Here is a 17,883-nt window from a genome sequence, read left to right on the forward strand (position 1 = left end):
CCACTTGGTTGTGCCATTTGTTCACACATGGATGAGAATAAAGAGATATGCATATGAGTTTTATGAGTGATGGCAATCCTTCTGTCACATCCCTTATGCCATCTTCCAGGAAGATGGCATGCCTATTAAATTCATGGATATTCCCAGCATATTTCAATCTTGTGCAGTTACACTAGTAGCTGCTAGTGAAAAATAGCCTAAGTGAATCCTAAACTCCAACACTTTCCTCTATCATTTCCTTGGGCAGAAAGCTTTCTGTGATGATTAGAGGAAGTCACTCTTCTATTGTTGTTGTGTTCATGTTTCTTTTTCTTCCTTTTGCCCCATGCGTAGTAAGAAATATATGTCACTGTTTTCTGAAGAAAAGCTTACAACCAGGAAAGAATCTGAAAATAAGTAGATACTTTAATATTGCTCTCACATACTGTGCTTCTGACATGTACACCATTGTACACTGTTTGCTCCCATCCAAATTGTACATTTATAACTCTGCCTTCTTGAAGATTCAACAGCTTTTACATTTTGAAAAAAAAATATGTTTATTTTCTTCCAGATGTACAGATTAACCCTACGAACAAGCAAAGAAACAGTATCCCGGAGGTTGTGTGAATTGCTGTCAGAACAATTCTGAACCAAAATGGAAGACCAATTTTGATTTTCCATTTTTTTTCACTGTCCTTGTCCAGCTCCAGAAACATCTTATACACCAGTGTCTGCAAAAATAACTGCCACCAGCTTCACATCCCTGCCTTTCAATATCCTATCTGTTTTATGCAAAATATATATTTTCTGGCATGAAGAGGCAAGGGGGGTGGTCTGTATGGGTCAACTGTGCTCCATTTACTTTGACATAAGTTGTTTTTGTTTAAAAAATCCCCTTTAACACTGGTTCTGTGAAATGTGGTTTGTTTGAAATACCACTGTAAATTGTTAGGAATGTGCTGCACTTGGCACTTTTTCTTCCAATTGAAGATAATTCAGTGAGTTTCTAGATAAAAAGGGTTGCACTGGTCATAGTGCTGATGTACTCTTGTTATTCAGTCTTCTATGACTCATCTCGTAAGGGGTGTATGGAAGAAATCTCCAGAGTGTGACAGCAGCATCTGTTTCTACTCTGGCAGATTGTCACTGGTGTCCCTTGATCTGGAGAGGGTTGTGAACATTTGCTGTCTAAAGACTATTCGGAGACCCATTACTGCACATATTCATTGACTCCCTTAGACACCTTGACTTTAGAGCTTTCAATTCTGCTCCTCCACGTCCCCCATGTTTTGAATGACCAAAGAGTACTTGTCTTGTCAAATGTTTAAGTATGTTGGATTCTCTTGTGCAGTGTGTTTTTTCCAAAGCTCTAGTTAATCCATATAAACATCTGTTCTCTTGGGCTGTAAATAGTTAAAAAATCACATGGAAATATTCTTAGAAGCTAACACTTTCCCTCCAAAAATCTATGCATTTGCATTTTGCTTGCCTGCTTCCAATTTTTATGATGAATGTGGAATTTCCATTTAATAATTGATTGATCATATCACTGGCTAGCTGGCTCGGATTCTGGATGCTCTCGTTTATTCAGATTAACTACAGACTACAGCAAGTAAGAATGGTTGTTACTATTGTTTGGAACAACAATGTCATGTCCGCAAATGACACTGTTCGCGAATACAGTGTCATGTCCGTTGGTCTGGACTGTCTGTTTATCATCTCTAGACTTTATTGCTCTATTCTAAGTAAATACAGTAATGATGCATGGCTTCTGTTGCTTTACATGATTTATGCATTCATAATATATCATGGAACAACAGGATGACTATTACTTTTATGTAAATATAATTAATTTTAAACTGACTTCAGACACGCACCTCTAAGAAATGCATTTGTCATGATCATTATATAGGAAGGCTAAGGGGAAAATATAATACTAAGAACTTTTTTGGGCTGATCACAAATTTTTCTTGGTATTTGAGTTAGTATATATTTTTAAAAAATCCAGGACTAGGCTATCAGAGGTGTTGCATCTTCTTACATATAAATTATTAAATTGGAATCTAAGAGGGTTTTATTTTCAATTTCTCCAGCTAGATTTAGTATACTGAAGCACATTGTATTGACCTAGGTGGCATGTAATGGTAAAGTGATTAAAACTAGGATGTTTATCTTTTATATTCTCCTATCACTGAGGAAATTTTAGGGATTATCACTACGACAGACACCTTCATCTACCACAATTGCACCCTCAGTTGCTTCTTCTGAAGCTTGTTTTTATACAGCAGATATCCTTGTGAAGAAATACCATTTCATATTTTAACACAAGTCAGTCTCTCTCTTGAAGCATGGTTTGTTTGTCCTTTAATGACACCTCGAGATACTCTTCTTGTGTACTGTCCATTGGTACAGTTTTTGTGAAGAAATGTGATTTTTCCATACAAAGCCAGGGGACTCTGAATAGACAGTCAAATGATAAACTGTAAATATAGTTAAACTTACTTTATGCAAAAGACTTCGCTTCTAATATGAGCCATGTAGGCATTGTTTTGATGAAAACTGAGATGTCTATTTTTTCTGGGATAAATAACTTGTTTACCAGAGTTGTGAGTCCTTCTTTATGTCAAAGAGAAGGAACCATTTCTGTGGCTAAAGCAGTATTAGTAATCAAGGTACAGTATTTGTTACATTGACATGTGAAAAATGCCAGAACAGGAAGACAAAATATTCTGCACTTCTAGGCCTGCACTCCAATATGTAATGTGTATCATTTCACTTGTAAAAAAAGAAAAAAAAAGAAACTACACAAGCTTATGTGGTAGACTTCCATTATTATGATTGTACAAAATTTGAAAAGACGTAGATCTAATCATGTTATCTTTATTGAAAAAAATAAATGGCTAGAAGAACAAAATTTCTGTTATTTTTCCATGCTTGGTTTATGAACTAACAATGCATTTCATTTTGCACTTTGTTAAGACTGACAACAAGATGAACCTGTTCATGTCCAGTGCAAGTCACTTACACTATCTTTTGTAAAAGGCTAATTTAAATACCAAAATCACTTTCCTGTCCAGACGTTGTGGGGACAAGAATCTAGACCAACAGTTCTTAACCTTGGGTAGCCATAGTGTTCTTGGACTGCAACTCCCAGAAACACCGGCAGCACAGCTGACGATGAAGACTTCTGGGAGTTGCAGTCCAAGAACACCTGGGTTACCCAATGTTGAGAACCACCGATCTAGACCAGTGGTTCTTAACCTTGGGTTACCCAGGTGTTTTTGGACTGCAGCTCCCAGAAACCTTCACCACCAGCTGTGCTGGCTGGGGTTTCTGGGAGTTGCAGTTCAAAAACACCTGAGTAACCCAAGGTTAAGAACCACTGATCTAGACTAACAGCTGTAACAAAACATTGGTTTGTAACTATCTATTTTAGCTTGGATAATAGTCTTTATAGTATATAGGAGCATGATCAAAGCTCCTTGTGTGTTAACCCATTTGTTTTTTTATGCTACAAATTATATGTCTGCTTAGCCAAGAGCCAAGAAGTTATGAAATGAATTTAATTTGCTTGGCTGCGTCTTCACATCCAAAAACATAAAGGAAGATCTTGTGAAGGCTTAATTAATACTTGTGTTTTGTGGTTTCTGATTTATGGAGACCCTCTCATGGCTTTTTAGGATTAAGCACTTGAAATTAGTTTACCATTATGTCCCTTTGGAGGTGCTCTGGCAACATGTAGATTGCCCAAGGCTGCACACAGGTGACATGGCACACAACTTTATGCATGATACACACTCCAGATAATCTAGATTGACCCATCACAGTGGGGATTTGAACTCTCAGCCTCTAGCTGAGGTGTTCCTGTCTATTGAGTTGGATCATACATTCTTGGGGATTTGTTGTCCAGAAAATTCCAAAAGCAGGGGCTGGCAATGACTGGGCAGGAGATAATGGAAAAGAAGACTCATATTTTAAGCGGTTGTAGACACTCTTTTTAACAACTTCAGCATGAATTTCAGTAGTTTATGTGAGATGCAAACTTTATTACCTAAGGCAAACATAGCTAGATTTCTTTTACTTCCCTTGGTGATTTCTCCCCCCCCCCCCCCCGTGTGTTGCTTCTTACAGAGTTTTGTTGGGAAATTAATTATTTTTCAACCTTTCGGCAGGGGCAGTAAGTTAATGACAGGAGGCTTATAACAAATTGTTTCCAGATTTATTTATTTTTTTGTGCCATAAGACCTCATATCCCCTTTAAATCAAATGTTTAGACACACCATTCATGAGAAATGCCATGAAACATTAAAGAAAACACTAATGTTGCTGAAAATTAGGCAATAAAATATGTATTACCTATGCAAAATGTCCAAAAGGCTTTTTACCCTTGTGTACTTCACAATCAAACTGCTGTTCAACATCTGGCAAACAGTGCGTGGGTCCATCTCCAGGAGTCCCCAGACTCTTTGGACTGGGAAGCCTATGTAAGACTGTGAAATGTTCTGGACGCCAACCCAAGTGGGTTGCTGTTGTGGAATGTGTGTGTGTGCCCATTCACAAAATAACTGCTAATGAGTGTAGTCAGTCAACATTGCACCTTTTCCCCCCACATAAATAAAATACAGTAATAAATAAAAGATGACCGGCCCAAGAACCTGGGTGTAGCACATAGGTATATCCAGGAATGTTTTTGCTCCAGTAAACCATTCATTTTGTTGAAAAGTAAGCGAGCACATCCCCCCCCAATACTTTTAAATACTTTTAAAATACTTTTAAAGTTCATTTACTCTTCTAAGTGTATCCCCCCCCACACATAGGAATGTCACAATCGAGAACCCCTATTTCCCTCTGGATTACTCTCCAATTGTAGGCACACACTTCCTGTGTGGATCACTACTTTAAAAACCCTTTCTTACATGTGTGCATCTTACATATCTCTAGCCATGCACTACATTCATCCATCACAGATCTACATGCTCTAACTTTTCATCACTCCAGCCCGTTGTGCAGAGGCTCAAGCTAAAAATAATTCTGGGAGAGAGGGTAGCAAACGTCAGTGGGTGCTACAGGAGGTACTCTGTCCAGGAAGTCAGATCCAGAAAACCCTTTTTCCAAATCAAAGCAGAAAAGTCCACAAATTAACAGTAGCCATTGCCTCCCGGAGAGCAGAGGAGTAGAGAAAGATCATATGTATTCTAGCCTGGGCTTGACTTTGGTAAGAATGAGAAATATTTGTTTGGTTGAAACCAATATTACTGGATCATGTCTGTGTAGGCTGAAAGCTTTGTTTACAGGTACTGCCTATGTCAGGGGTATGAGACTCCCCCAAAGTGTTCTGAGCTGCTTCTGCAAATCTCTTTCCATGATCGGTCCTCTTTATGATGTAGGTTTGATCCCACAGTCTGTGGAGTGGGTTTGATCCAAGAGGTTTTGATACCATTGCCCCAGGAATGTTGCATTTCTCCTGTTTGGGAATATTACCTGTGAAGACACGCTTTTAGTAATTGTGATTATATCCGAGTGATTAAAGGATGGGTTGTTAAATTTTTGTGTGTGAAGATCAGATTAATCTCAGTTTGAGCACAATCCTTTATATGTTTACTTAGAAGTAAATTCCACTGAGTTCAATTATGGTTCTCTCCAGGTAAGTAGATGTAGCATTGCAGCCTTAATTATTTATAAGCATTGCGCAAGAGTGGGCATTGTTCTTTAACAAAAGGCCCTATCCCATGGGAAAATACAACAGTGTCTGAGCTGGAGTTGTCACTGCCTATTTCAATCTGAAGTGCCTTGACCACATGACATAAACCTAATTACAAGTAACCCTCTTCTATTTAAGTGGTCCTTCAGTGCATTTCAATTGAAGAGCAGAGGCTACTTCCTTTTGCTTCACTTCAATTTGTGCCATATGACTGTATAGGTGCAAAGGAGCCATGAGGAGTGGCCTCTGCCTGAGCTTCTATTCTTTCCCCCCAAGAGCTGTGGAAAAGGATGAAAGAATGAGGCAGCTGGCGTCTGGCAGAAGGAGGGCCATACCATGGTGGTGGCCATGGCTGCTACCACTGGATCTTGGACATTTCCAAAGTGAGGAGAAGGTGGCAGTGGCAACAGAGGCTCCTCTCCTTCCTCCCCCATTGATTGATTGATTCATTGATTGATTCATTCATTCATTCCTACCACCCTCCCTACCTTAGCAGCTTGGTAGAGAACAAGCAAGCAGGTGTGCATCTTTGAATAGCTTCCAGTATATTCTATATCTGTGGATGCATGAAGCTGCTTCTCAGCTTGCTTTGTTACTTAAAAAGAGGCAGGTGCAGTTGTAAGACTCATTTTGTTTTTAGTATCTCTTGCAGCCGGTCACCACCATAGCAGCTAGCCCCATTAACGTACATCATAGGTGTTACTCTCCATATGTATGCAATGTTGGCAAAGAAAAATAAAAAGGAGGGGGAGCATACAAAATTTTGCAGCATCTTTTGGCCCATATCCTGATGCTGAGTGTAATAAATTGCACTAGAGTAGCCACACTGAATCAATGGAGATTTGGTAAATCACTTCCTCTGTAAGTTCTGCTGATTCAAATGGGTCTACTCTGGTTGAGACTTGCTTTGGCAAACTTCCACTGTACCATGGGTGACAAGCAGCTGCTAGAAGAGGTATTCATATAGACCTGGGCACATATGCACATGTGTAGACGAGCAAGCATATATTTTCTGTTCCCAGATGAGTTGTAAATTATCAGGGCAAGGAAGGCTATATTTGAATGAATTTCTGTCTGTATATGTATATGTATATATATGTACAGTATATATATGTATAGACAGACAGACAGACAGAAATTCATTCAAATATAGCTTTCCTTGCCCTGATAATTTACAACTCATCTGAGAACAGAAAAACACACCTTGCCTACAAATTATAAATGTTCTCACCTACTGCTATTCCACCCAGGTCTTAACTTTATAGCTGGACAGTTTACTTTTTTTGTTCCCATTCATTCTTTTTCTTCCTTCCCCATCACTTGCACTCTCATATGTAGATACAAAGTGTAATGAGGGTGAAAGTTCGGGGGTGGGTGGGATGGGGAGATGGAAGGCTGATCTCCTGTTTCCGGTACATACAGGAATGTGCTGGCTGGGGGCACGCCTGAGCTGGAGCCGGGGCACAGCCTCCTTTGCCACAGCAGACCAGCTACCTTTGTGCTAATGGTTTGATAGGAACTGACACAATTCTCCAAGCATGAACTAGAGCTCCGACTAGAGCTCCAAATGGTTTATGAATGGACATATTTTACTTACTGGATTGCATTATGAACCACCAGGAGCAGAGGCAGACTTCTCATACCCACAGCATACAATGGCCAAAATCGTATTGGTTAACGTTGTATATCACACTAAAAAGTAGTTCCATTGAACTGATGGGGATTTGCTATGTAAATTCCTCCATAATTTCCATTGACTGAAATGGCCCTCCTCTGACTGTGACTTACTGTGGTGAAGTTACACTGGCACAAATGTCCTGGGCATTGCACCAAGCAACAAGGAATTCCACTCTTCAGTTGCACAGTTGGTGATCTGTTCTTGGCATGTCCCGCTGTGTGGATAGCACTTCTGTCTAAGTGTTAGTACAGCTACCGGAGGTGCAGTTGTGCATGAATATGCTAAAGGATTTGGGCCACTGTATGTTCTAAATACCTTGAGGATACTCTTCTGCAGGCCACTGATAATGTGTGTTTGTGTGTGTACATATCTGTGTCCATGTCTCTCTCTGTGGTGTTGTTTGTGCTATACAAAAACTAGAGTGATATCAGTATTTAGGATTATAATCATTAAGTCCCCACCATCAGAAATCAGAATGGCTAGCTAATATCTTTATTAAAACTAATAACTATGTTATAACACACAGATAAACATGACTGGTGAAAACCTTCTGAAAAAGGCAGTACTTTCTTCATCTTCTCAGTCTCCCAAACTATGAATAAGTTAACGCAACCAGTTACCAGTACCAGTCTTCTGGAGAGCGTACCCTGATTATCCTTGCCAAAGTATGTACACATTCATATACACAAGCAGGTTGGAGTTCCAGACATAGCTGATTGTGTGTTTTGACAAACTCCTCTACAGCTTGTATTGTTAGATCTGGCTAGAGTGTGTGCATCCATCATAGTTGCATATGCAGTCATCGAAAAAGGGGATTTCCATAATCAGTGGTTTATCTGAATCCAGGCAAGACAGCTCCACCGTCTTCATGGTGATTGTTCGTGGTGCGCAGCATCCACACACCGTGTCTACTGTCTTCTTGGCAATATTCGTCCTGCAAAAGAGAATAGCCTTGCTTTAAATACGCTGTGCATGTGTGCGTGCATGCTTCCTTACTCCCTGGATTTTTTTAAAAATAAAATTTATTTCCATGAAAATAACAAAATGTCCAGATCCTGATATTATTCATTAAGAAGTTCACTATCAAAATACTTAAGCATTGCATTCTACTTTATTTAATTAAGTTGTTCTGTTTTATTTATAGATTGCCTTCATTACAATACTTTGTACTTTGGCTTGTAATCACTCCCCGTGTTTGAATGTCACATCCTGGAGATAAAATTGCACTTCATGTAGGAAGCAAAACATGCCATATAAGTAATATTTGTAAGTATATACTGTAGTATAGAATCAAGGTTCCCTCTAAGCTGTGCATGTGGGACTTTGCCTCCCTCCATGCAGCTGTCTTCCTCCTCTGCACAGCAATCGTGTTCAACCATTTAGGTTCTGGTCGCAACAGAATCCTGCACATAGAAACCACACGCAGGGGTGAGGTTGCACATGCAAGAGGCAGAGCCCCATCCAGTGGGGCTGAAAATTAGATGGTGCATTATTCAGAAGAGAAATCCACACTGCGGATGTCCTAGTTCAAATAGCTGTGAGAGCCTACATGTATTCAAGTGTTATGCCAGCAAAGGGTAAACGAATTTATATGAAGAGATAGGGGGCCCCATTTGCTAAGATCCTGACTTCCTTGGGTATTGGGGACATAGGTCTGCAGAGTATTCCTTTGCACATTCACTTGAACATAAGTATAAGCTTCTACACAAAACGACAACCTCTGCTTTATTGGGGCTTCTGATTGTGCAAAGGGTTCTACTCTGTTCTGTTACCCTTTATACTTACTTATGCTGAATGTCATTTCAGTGCCCATTCCCCCAGTTTGGAGAGATTATTCTGGAGTTCTTTGCAATTGCTTTCTGTTTCAACCAACCTTAACCAACTTCACATCATTAATAAATGTGATGACCTCACTGTCATCCCAACTGCAGATAACTTATGAGCAAATTTAGAAACTCCACTATCAGTACAGGTCCTTGGGGAATGCCATTGTTGATCTCAAGAAATAGCCCTTTGGTGCAAATTGGCTACTATTTACTTATCTTTTCATCAAGTAATAGAGCAAAAGTACTTCTGACTGAACAATATGCCACTTACTTTGCTGATGATGGACACATTCCTTCGCAGCGCGTCAAAATAACAGTTTTAGAGCAATTCTTGTAACTCACTCGCTCCTCGTATTTAATAGGTTCACATTTACCTGCCAAGCATTTTAAAGCAGAACTAATGTAAAAACATCACTGAAAACATTGTCATTTTCACTTGGCAAACTAGAACATACACTTTCCTATTTTTATTGATTTCTCTTGGTCATCAATGATCAGTGTGGTAACTGGAAGAAAATGGAGTGGTATATTGCTGTGTCACATGCATACCATGTCCAGTTTCATCTGAGTTTTGTGGAGTTTATGGTCTATATTGCTTAAGGTTTAAACACTATAGAAGTTAGTCTATATGTAATAGTAGAATACAGCTCTCATCATCTTTGACTCTTGGTTGTGTTGCGCAGGGCTAACAGAGGTTTGAGTTGAGATGTGAAGGATCACAGATCCCACTCAACCTACCTTTCCAGTAAGTATTAACTTTTGTTGGAGATGTATGAATATTAACTTGAACTATCAATTTACATTTCACTTCATTCTCACTGGTAAAGAGCACTGAGAACATTATTGAGAAACAACACAGAACAACAGAATTACCTAGTCTTGCAGAATGATTTAGAAAAAAGTATTGGAGGTAGCTTTGTGTACAAAACTAAAACATGGAATAAATATATTGCACAATTCAAACAATGATATGTCTATGCAATATTGATAATTATTCATTTTTTGAATGATGTTTGAATGCAGTATCCAATTTTGTATCTTTTTTCAGTTTAATGGAAAGGAAAGTTTTAAAACTTTTATAAGAACAACAACATTATAAACAGAGATGAGTGGCTACCTTTCATTTCAGCTCAATGAGTATTTGTGTTTTTTTTCCATTGTGCATCCCAATTCTGTCTATGTTTTCCTTGGAAGCACATTCTGTTAGCTTCAGAGTCCATATTCCCAGGTTATGTGTGCAGAAGAATGAAGCCTTTCCAAGTGAAACTTTTTACACAGAACTTTTCGTGTGACTAACCTGTTTGAGGTTGAGGGACTCTAGTGATAGGCGGTGGAGTAGCGGTTATGATGGTAGTATTGTGGAATGGAGTAGGAACTGGCAAAATAAAAGCAAACATGTAAATGAGAGAAAACAAAATAAATGAAAAAAGCAGCAATTTTTTAAAAGCACAGTTCATCTTCATTTGTATTAAAAATGCTTTTTTCACATTGTTGCATAGTTTCCATTAACAATCTTTGTCTTCTTTTGTGAAGAATAAAAAAGCTATCGCCCACTCTCAAGGCAAAGAGAATAATTTTGCACATCCTCTTTTGCTTTAGCAATGTTGAGCATTTAGAGGCCTAGGTCTCTTTCCTCAATGTGGCGCTCGCTATGAAATGTGCCTCTGCCTCTGGAGACCCAAAGAAGCACAGCAGTTCCCTGGGACTTTACCTGGCAACCTGAGATTTCACCACCCTACATATAAAACATGATACTTTTCAATTAATGGAGAATGCACATCTTCAAGATTGTTAATGAAACATCCAGTTGACTATGTGCCCACAACTGTTTCTCATTTCATAAAAACATCTATTTTGTTTTTCCTCTTCAGCCTAGGCATTTATTTCTACAACATTCTCTGCTTCTCACTTTAACATATATCATTTCACAATCTGTTTTTAGATTCCTAAGCAGGCTACTCTTCTTAGAGTTAAAATGTTCAAAATGTCATGTCTCTCTCCTACTGCTCTGATTTTTGTAGCTACTATTGAAAGCAAACCAGTACTAAGAGGAGCTCCACTTGTCAGCTCCCTGTTCTCTTCTGGTAGATTATGGACATTTGTCAAGATTACATAAAAATCACTAGTGGAATAGGAGGGCTTATTCCACAGTGATATCCCCCCCCCTCCACACAAGGTGACCGGTAGTAACAACATTATTCAAATCTGACCATTGATTTACTAGTAGGAAAGTGGAAAAATGCCGGAATTACAGAGGGACTTCTTTAACATTTCTGTCAGCCTGCTTAGTTACTGTTTTCAGACAACCATAGTATTTGGATCAAGCGGAAAAAGGATATTTAAGTAAAAATACCATTAGAATTTGAAAATTAGCTAAAACAAAATATTGATTACTTATGAAAAACGATTCTGAAAAGAAAACGTTTACCATAATGATCACTTTAGAAGGCCAAAACCCAATATCCAGGGTCAGATCTCTGTCATGAGTGAGCTCTGTCAGCCATATGCAGTGGGATCAACAGCCATTTCCTTTGAAAAGACAGGAAATGGCTGTTGACCCCACTGTACATGGCTCTCTCAACCACATGCACTCTAAGGATGTCTTCATGCACTTGAGGAATTCGCCTGTGTGTCTGAGATCGCAGCTGCCAGTAAGCATGCTTGGAGCGGGGCTGCGGAGGACAGCTAGGGCTGCCCCCCATGCGGCCCAAACCAAATTTATGTGCGGCCCAAACCAATTTTTCATCTTCTAATGTGGCCCAGGGAAGGTGAAAGGTTGGACACCCCTGATCTAAACCAAGTCCCTTATGAATACACAGTGGAAGTGAAGAACAGATTTAACGAACTAGATTTGGTGGACCGAGTGCCTGAAGAACTATGGATGGAGGCTCGTAACATTGTACAAGAGGCAGCAACAAAAATCATCCCAAAGAAAAGGAAATGCAAGAAAGGAAAATTGGCTGTCCTATGAGGCCTTACAAATAGCAGAGAAGGGAGACAAAATGCAAGGGAGATGAGGAAATATACGGAAAATTGACTTCCAAAGAATAGCAAGGAGAGACAAGAGGGCCTTCTTAAATGAGCAGTGCAAAGATATAGAGGAAAATAATAGAAAGGGAAAAAATCAGAGATCTGTTCAAGAAAATTGGAGATATTAAAGGAACATTTTGTGCAAAGATGCAGAGTGAAGTAAAGTGGGCCTTAGAGGTGATGGCATTCCAGTTGAAATATTTAAAATATTAAAATATGAGGCTGTTAAGGTGCTACACTCAATATGCCAGCAAGTTTGGAAAATTCAGCAGTGGCCCAAACCCAAGGACAGTGCCAAAGAATGCTCCAACTACCGTACAATTGCACTAATTTCACATGCTAGCAAGGTTATGCTCAAAATCCTCCAAGGTAGGCTTCAGCAGTATGTGGACCGAGAACTCCCAGAAGTACAAGCTGAATTTCGAAGGGGCAGAGGAACTCGAGACCAAATTGCTAACATGCACTGGATTATGGAGAAAGCCAGAGAGTTCCAGAAAAACATCTACTTCTGCTTCATTGACTATGCAAAAGCCTTTACTGTGTGGACCACAACAAACTATGGCAAGTTCTTAAAGAAATGGGAGTGCCTGACCACCTTATCTATCTCCTGAGAAATCTATATGTGGGACAGGAAGCAACAGTTAGAACTGGATATGGAACCACCAATTGGTTCAAAATTGGGAAAGGAGTACGACAAGGCTGTGTATTGTCTCCCTGCTTATTTAACTTATATGCAGAATACATCATGCGAAAGGCTGGACTGGATGAATCCCAAACTGGAATTAAGATTGCCAGAAGAAATAGCAACAATCTCAGATATGCAGATGAGGAGGAATTAAAGAACCTCTTAATGAGGGTGAAAGAGGAGAGCGGAAAAAATGGTCTAAAGCTGAACATCAAAAAAACTAAGATCAGGAGACCGGCTTGACGCCACAATGAGACAGCAGCAGGAAGATGGAGCTCTGTCCCCTGAGCTGAATTCTGACCTGTTTGGGACACCCCAGGGTGTTGAAACCACCCCGAAGATGTGGTGAACTGGGGGGGGGGAACTCTGTTGATCATGGGGGGGCGGCGGCGGTCATTCCCGTTTGATCCAGGAAACTTCCCAATCAGCCAACGGGCAGAAACAAGCAGCTAGGAAGCTTGCTTGCAAGTCTCGTAAGCTATTACTAGTTAAGTCTGCAGTTATCTTCTTATGTTTTGGCTACCTGAAGTCTTTTGGCATAATGCCCAGAACAGTGACTTTGTGCACTCTACTGCTGTTTAAAGCTTGGAAACCTGTTTTTTATTTCCTTTTAATTTTTTCATGCCTGGCTGGAGCATAGACACATTAACCCTAAAGTGGATCTTTTTAAATTGTACTTTGGGAATCAGTATATTGGGCCAAAGTGAACTTTTTGGAACCACATCCAGGGACTTGGAATTTCAGTTTTGGCCAATGCAGAATTGCAGGAACTAGGCTACCAGGACATGGATACAAACATTGAATTGGACTGTGAAATTTGGGGGTTTTGAACCTCGGTTCAGGCCTAATTGGAAAAAGTATATCCTCTGAAACTGCCCCGGGAGCTGGAAGTGTTTGTGTTTGACTAGCTGGTATAAATCTGTGGGAATTAGGCCATCAGACCACGGATACAACCATTGCATTGTACCTTGGTACTTTGGGGGTTTAAATTTTGGTTCAGGTCTATTTAGCCAAAGCGGACTCTTTGAACTGTCTCTGGAGACTTGGAATATCTGTTTGGCTGGCATTAATTTGCCAGGGATCAGTTAGGCCACAGATACAATCATCGAACTGGACTGTGATACTTGGGTTTCGAATCTTGGTTTAAGCTCTTTGGCAGCTGGAACAGAATGGCTCAACAAGGACAATTTTGGGATGAAACAAAATCTACCCTTCAAACAATCCTAGAAATAATGAGATCTCACTACCAAGAGGCAAAATTATTCAATGAACATCTGAAGAAGAATTATAGTCAAAAAGAGACATGGAATAACGAAAAAGGAAATGAGAGTGTGCCGGATGATGTATGTCAATCAAAAGAGCAGCTGGAGGAAATTAATGGGGAAAACCTAAGAGAAACAACTTCAATCTTGGATTCGAGGAGAGTATTAAGGGAAGACAAGGGGAGAAAATCAGCAAAATTAATTTTAAAAAGCCCGGAAGCTCTATTGAAGATAGACCAAGTGCATAAAGATCTAGTGGAGATAAATCAGATGCACAAAATGGTTTCAGAGGGCATGAAAGATGGCAGAATGCTTAGAGAGACAGAAACAACAACAACAAAAAACCAAGATCATGGCCACTGGCCCCATCACCTCCTGGCAAATAGAAGAGGAAGATATGGAGGCAGTGACAGATTTTACTTTCTTGGGCTCCATGATTACTGCAGATGGTGGCAGCAGCCATGAAATTAAAAGATGTCTGCTTCTTGGGAGGAAAGTTATGACAAACCTAAACAGCATCTTAAAAAGAGAGACATCACCTTGCCGACAAAGGGCCGCATAGTCAAAGCTATGGTTTTTCCAGTAGTCATGTATGGAAGTGAGAGCCGGATCATAAAGAAAGCTGACCACCGAAGAATTGATGCTTTTTAATCGTGGTGCTGGAGGAGATTCTTGAGAGTCCCCTGGACTGCAAGGAGAACAAACCTATCCATTCTGAAGGAAATCAACCCTGAGTGCTTACTGGAAGGACAGATCCTGAAGCTGAGGCTCCAATACTTTGGCGATCTCATGAGAACAAAAGACTCCCTGGAAAAGACCCTGATGTTGGGAAAGTGTGAAGGCAAGAGGAGAATGGGACGACCGAGGATGAGATGGTTGGACAGTCTCTGCGAAGCTACCAACCTGAATTTGACCCGATTCCGGTAGGCAGTGGAAGACAGGAGGGCCTGCTGTGCTCTGGTCCATGGGGTCACAAAGAGTCGGATATGACTTAACGACTGAACAACAACAAAAGGTATGTGCAACTTACAGTAGATATAATGAAGATATTGTTGGAGCAGGTTTGGTTGGTAAAAGCAGCTCATTGCCTGTGTATGTGGAGAGGTGCCTCATCATCCCATTTCATGTTTTCACATCTTGTGCTTTCTGTGCCCTTCCTTCTTCCAAAAGCCTTGCCCCCTTCTCTAGTTTTCTTTGAGGAAATACTACAAGGTTGCTTTTCTGTAATTCTCAACTGAAAATCTCAGTTCTTAATTCATGAATGAAAATCAGGCTTCATCAATGAAGTGCCAAAAGGGAGATATCCATGTAGTTGTGATGTATGACTTCCAGATTAGCACTCCACTGATGTGACCATTTTTTCAATACATTGGTGCCTCGCTAGACGATGATAATCCATTCCACTGAAATCACTGTTTAGCAAAATCATCGTCTAGTGAAAAGCATTTCACCATTGGAATGCATTGAAACCTGTTCAATGCGTTCCAATGGGGAAGAATCGTCATTGTCTAGCAAAGATCAGCCATAGGAAAGCCGCTTTGCGAACTGCCGATCAGCTGTTTAAATAGCTGTCTTGTGAAGCATAGGTCCCGAAAACACCCATTTTGCGAGTGCAGAGGGAGCTGTCAAAATTGTCATCTAGCAAAAATCGGTTTGCGAAGCAGGGACCAAACATTGTCCAGCGAAATTCCCCCATAGGAATCACTGTTTTGCGAATCGCTATAGCGATCACAAAAAGTCAATGTCTAGCAAAAAAACTGTCATGCGGGGTAACTGTCTAGTGAGGCACCACTGCACTGGACTGGTAACGAAAACAGGCTGTAGGAAGTCTGGAGAGGATCTGTCCTGGGGATCAACCACTCATTAGTAAGTGCCAAAGCAGGGAATTTACGTCTTAAATGGATCTGCCTCTATATTCCTGGTGGGGAAATGATGAATGGAAATGAAAACAACCCCTAACAGTGTAGCATCAATTTCATAGGAATCAGAAACTAACGGAAAGAATGCCAATCAACAAGTCTCGTCCTGTCTTACAAAGAGTAAGAGAAAAGAAAAACCAGAACCCATTATAAATAATAAAAAAGGAAGAAGAATCATTGAATATCAATACTGCACTGAAAAGCACACAATTAAAGAAAATCAAAGAAACACCCACACTTATTGAATGGAATGAAGCTGACACTTTTGTAATGGTTGCAATATACAAAAATTATAGCTGGAAGATGATATCTTCCACGAGAACATGTATGCATTTACAAAATTTAATAGAACAGGTTGAAGAAGTTCCTAATGAACATGAAACCATAAAAAGAGTGATGAGAAAAGTAATGATTACTACTTATAATTCTTCTACTTGCAGAGGTTGGAATATTAGAAGAGATGATATTGATACCAATAGTTACACGAAATGTTGTGGCTCATGTATTTGAGTGAGCATAGTAGAAGTAGCAGTGGGTCACTTAAGTCGATAACAAAAAGGAAATAAAAGTTTTTGTGGACACACTATTTCGGCTAATCCAAGGTTTTACTGGGAGGTGAGATATTGACAATTTTGGTCAACAGAAATGCCAGTAGAGATGAATATGTGCTACTGAAGATGTGGATGATAGTTGTCTGGGGATTGGAAGTAACAGGATGGCTATGAGTCATGGGTACAATGAAAAAGAAAGGACTACAGAGGACCGGTCTCAATACAAAACATGGGGGTTGCACATCTGGTTATGGATAGGAGTTGTAACATATGTCTAGAGGTAGTAGAGATAATGGTCACCAAATGAAAATCCAAAGAGAATGCCCAAAAAAACAAAGAGAGAGAAGGGAAAAAGAGAAAGAAGAAAAGTACAAATGAGGATGATAATCCTAATACATTAAGGAAGTTCCATCAAAGCAAGTCAGGTTAGATTTCAGTGATTACTGGAAGCGGATTAAACAAATGGATTGTTACTGAGCAGGACAATAGATTGGCTAGAAAAAAATTACCTCTAGTACTTATGACAGAAGTGAGAGCAGGCGTGGTAGAGGTTGTGGTTGTTGTAGTTTCTGTAGAGGTGGGTGTGGGAATGGTAGTGGTTAGAGTGATGGCGCTCACAGGGGTGGTGGTGGTAGGCGTGGTGAAGGTGGGCACGGAGGTGGAGACAAGTTTCGTTGTAGTCAAAGGGGTGGAAGTAGGAGGGGTGTGGGAAGATATGGGGACACTAATGGTTGTGATTGGTGTGGGTGTGCTGGGTGTAGTAGTCATGGTGGATAAGGTGGTGGGGACGCTTGTCGTTGTGGTTGGGGGCAGTGGCGTGGGGCTGGATGTTGGAGAGGTGGTAGTGACAGGGATGCGGTGCTTAGTGGTGGGGGTCGTCCTGGGCGTGCTAATGGTGGATGGCACTGTGGAGACAGTGGTGCTTGAGGTGGTGGTCAGCGAAGTGGTGGACGATGTTCTCGGTGTGCTGCTGGGGACGGTTGTGCCTGGAAAGGAAAAGAACTGCAATCAACAGGTGGTGGGGTGTCCAAAGGCAATTTGGTGGGAAAGCAGACCATTCAACAGACTCGGACTTGTTCCTCGGTCATGCACTTACCTGGAGATGATGGTGTTGGCGCCGTACTGGTGGTAGTGGGTGGGGCTGCAGAAGAAGAGGAAAGGAGAGAGCAATTCATTGGCTACACCACAGAAAAGGTGACTTAGAATACTGCCGAACCCGAGGTGGAGAACAGCTTCCTTCAAGGCCCGG

General features: G+C 40.5%; 1 protein-coding gene and 1 long non-coding RNA gene across 9 annotated transcripts in view; one reads left to right on the forward strand and one right to left on the reverse strand.

Moving 5' to 3' along the window:
• Positions 1 to 2,896, forward strand: part of AP2A2 (adaptor related protein complex 2 subunit alpha 2) — a 76,119-nt gene extending 73,223 nt beyond the window's left edge. For all 8 annotated transcript variants that reach the window (XM_020784158.3, XM_020784160.3, XM_020784159.3 and 5 more), the window contains one exon: positions 554 to 2,896. In XM_020784158.3, coding sequence (XP_020639817.1) covers positions 554 to 631 — 78 coding nt within the window. In that variant the 3' untranslated portion in view covers positions 632 to 2,896. The remainder of the gene's footprint in view (positions 1 to 553) is intronic.
• Positions 2,897 to 8,155: 5,259 nt separating this feature from the next.
• Positions 8,156 to 17,276, reverse strand: LOC110074208 (uncharacterized). Its single transcript, XR_013540754.1, has 4 exons — positions 17,144 to 17,276; positions 10,485 to 10,562; positions 9,459 to 9,561; positions 8,156 to 8,295 (listed from the first exon to the last, which is right to left on the reverse strand). It is a non-coding gene; the product is annotated as an uncharacterized LOC110074208 (long non-coding RNA).
• Positions 17,277 to 17,883: the final 607 nt, after the last annotated feature.

This window comes from Pogona vitticeps, chromosome 1 (genome assembly GCF_051106095.1).
Source record: "Pogona vitticeps strain Pit_001003342236 chromosome 1, PviZW2.1, whole genome shotgun sequence".
NCBI lineage: Eukaryota > Metazoa > Chordata > Lepidosauria > Squamata > Agamidae > Pogona > Pogona vitticeps.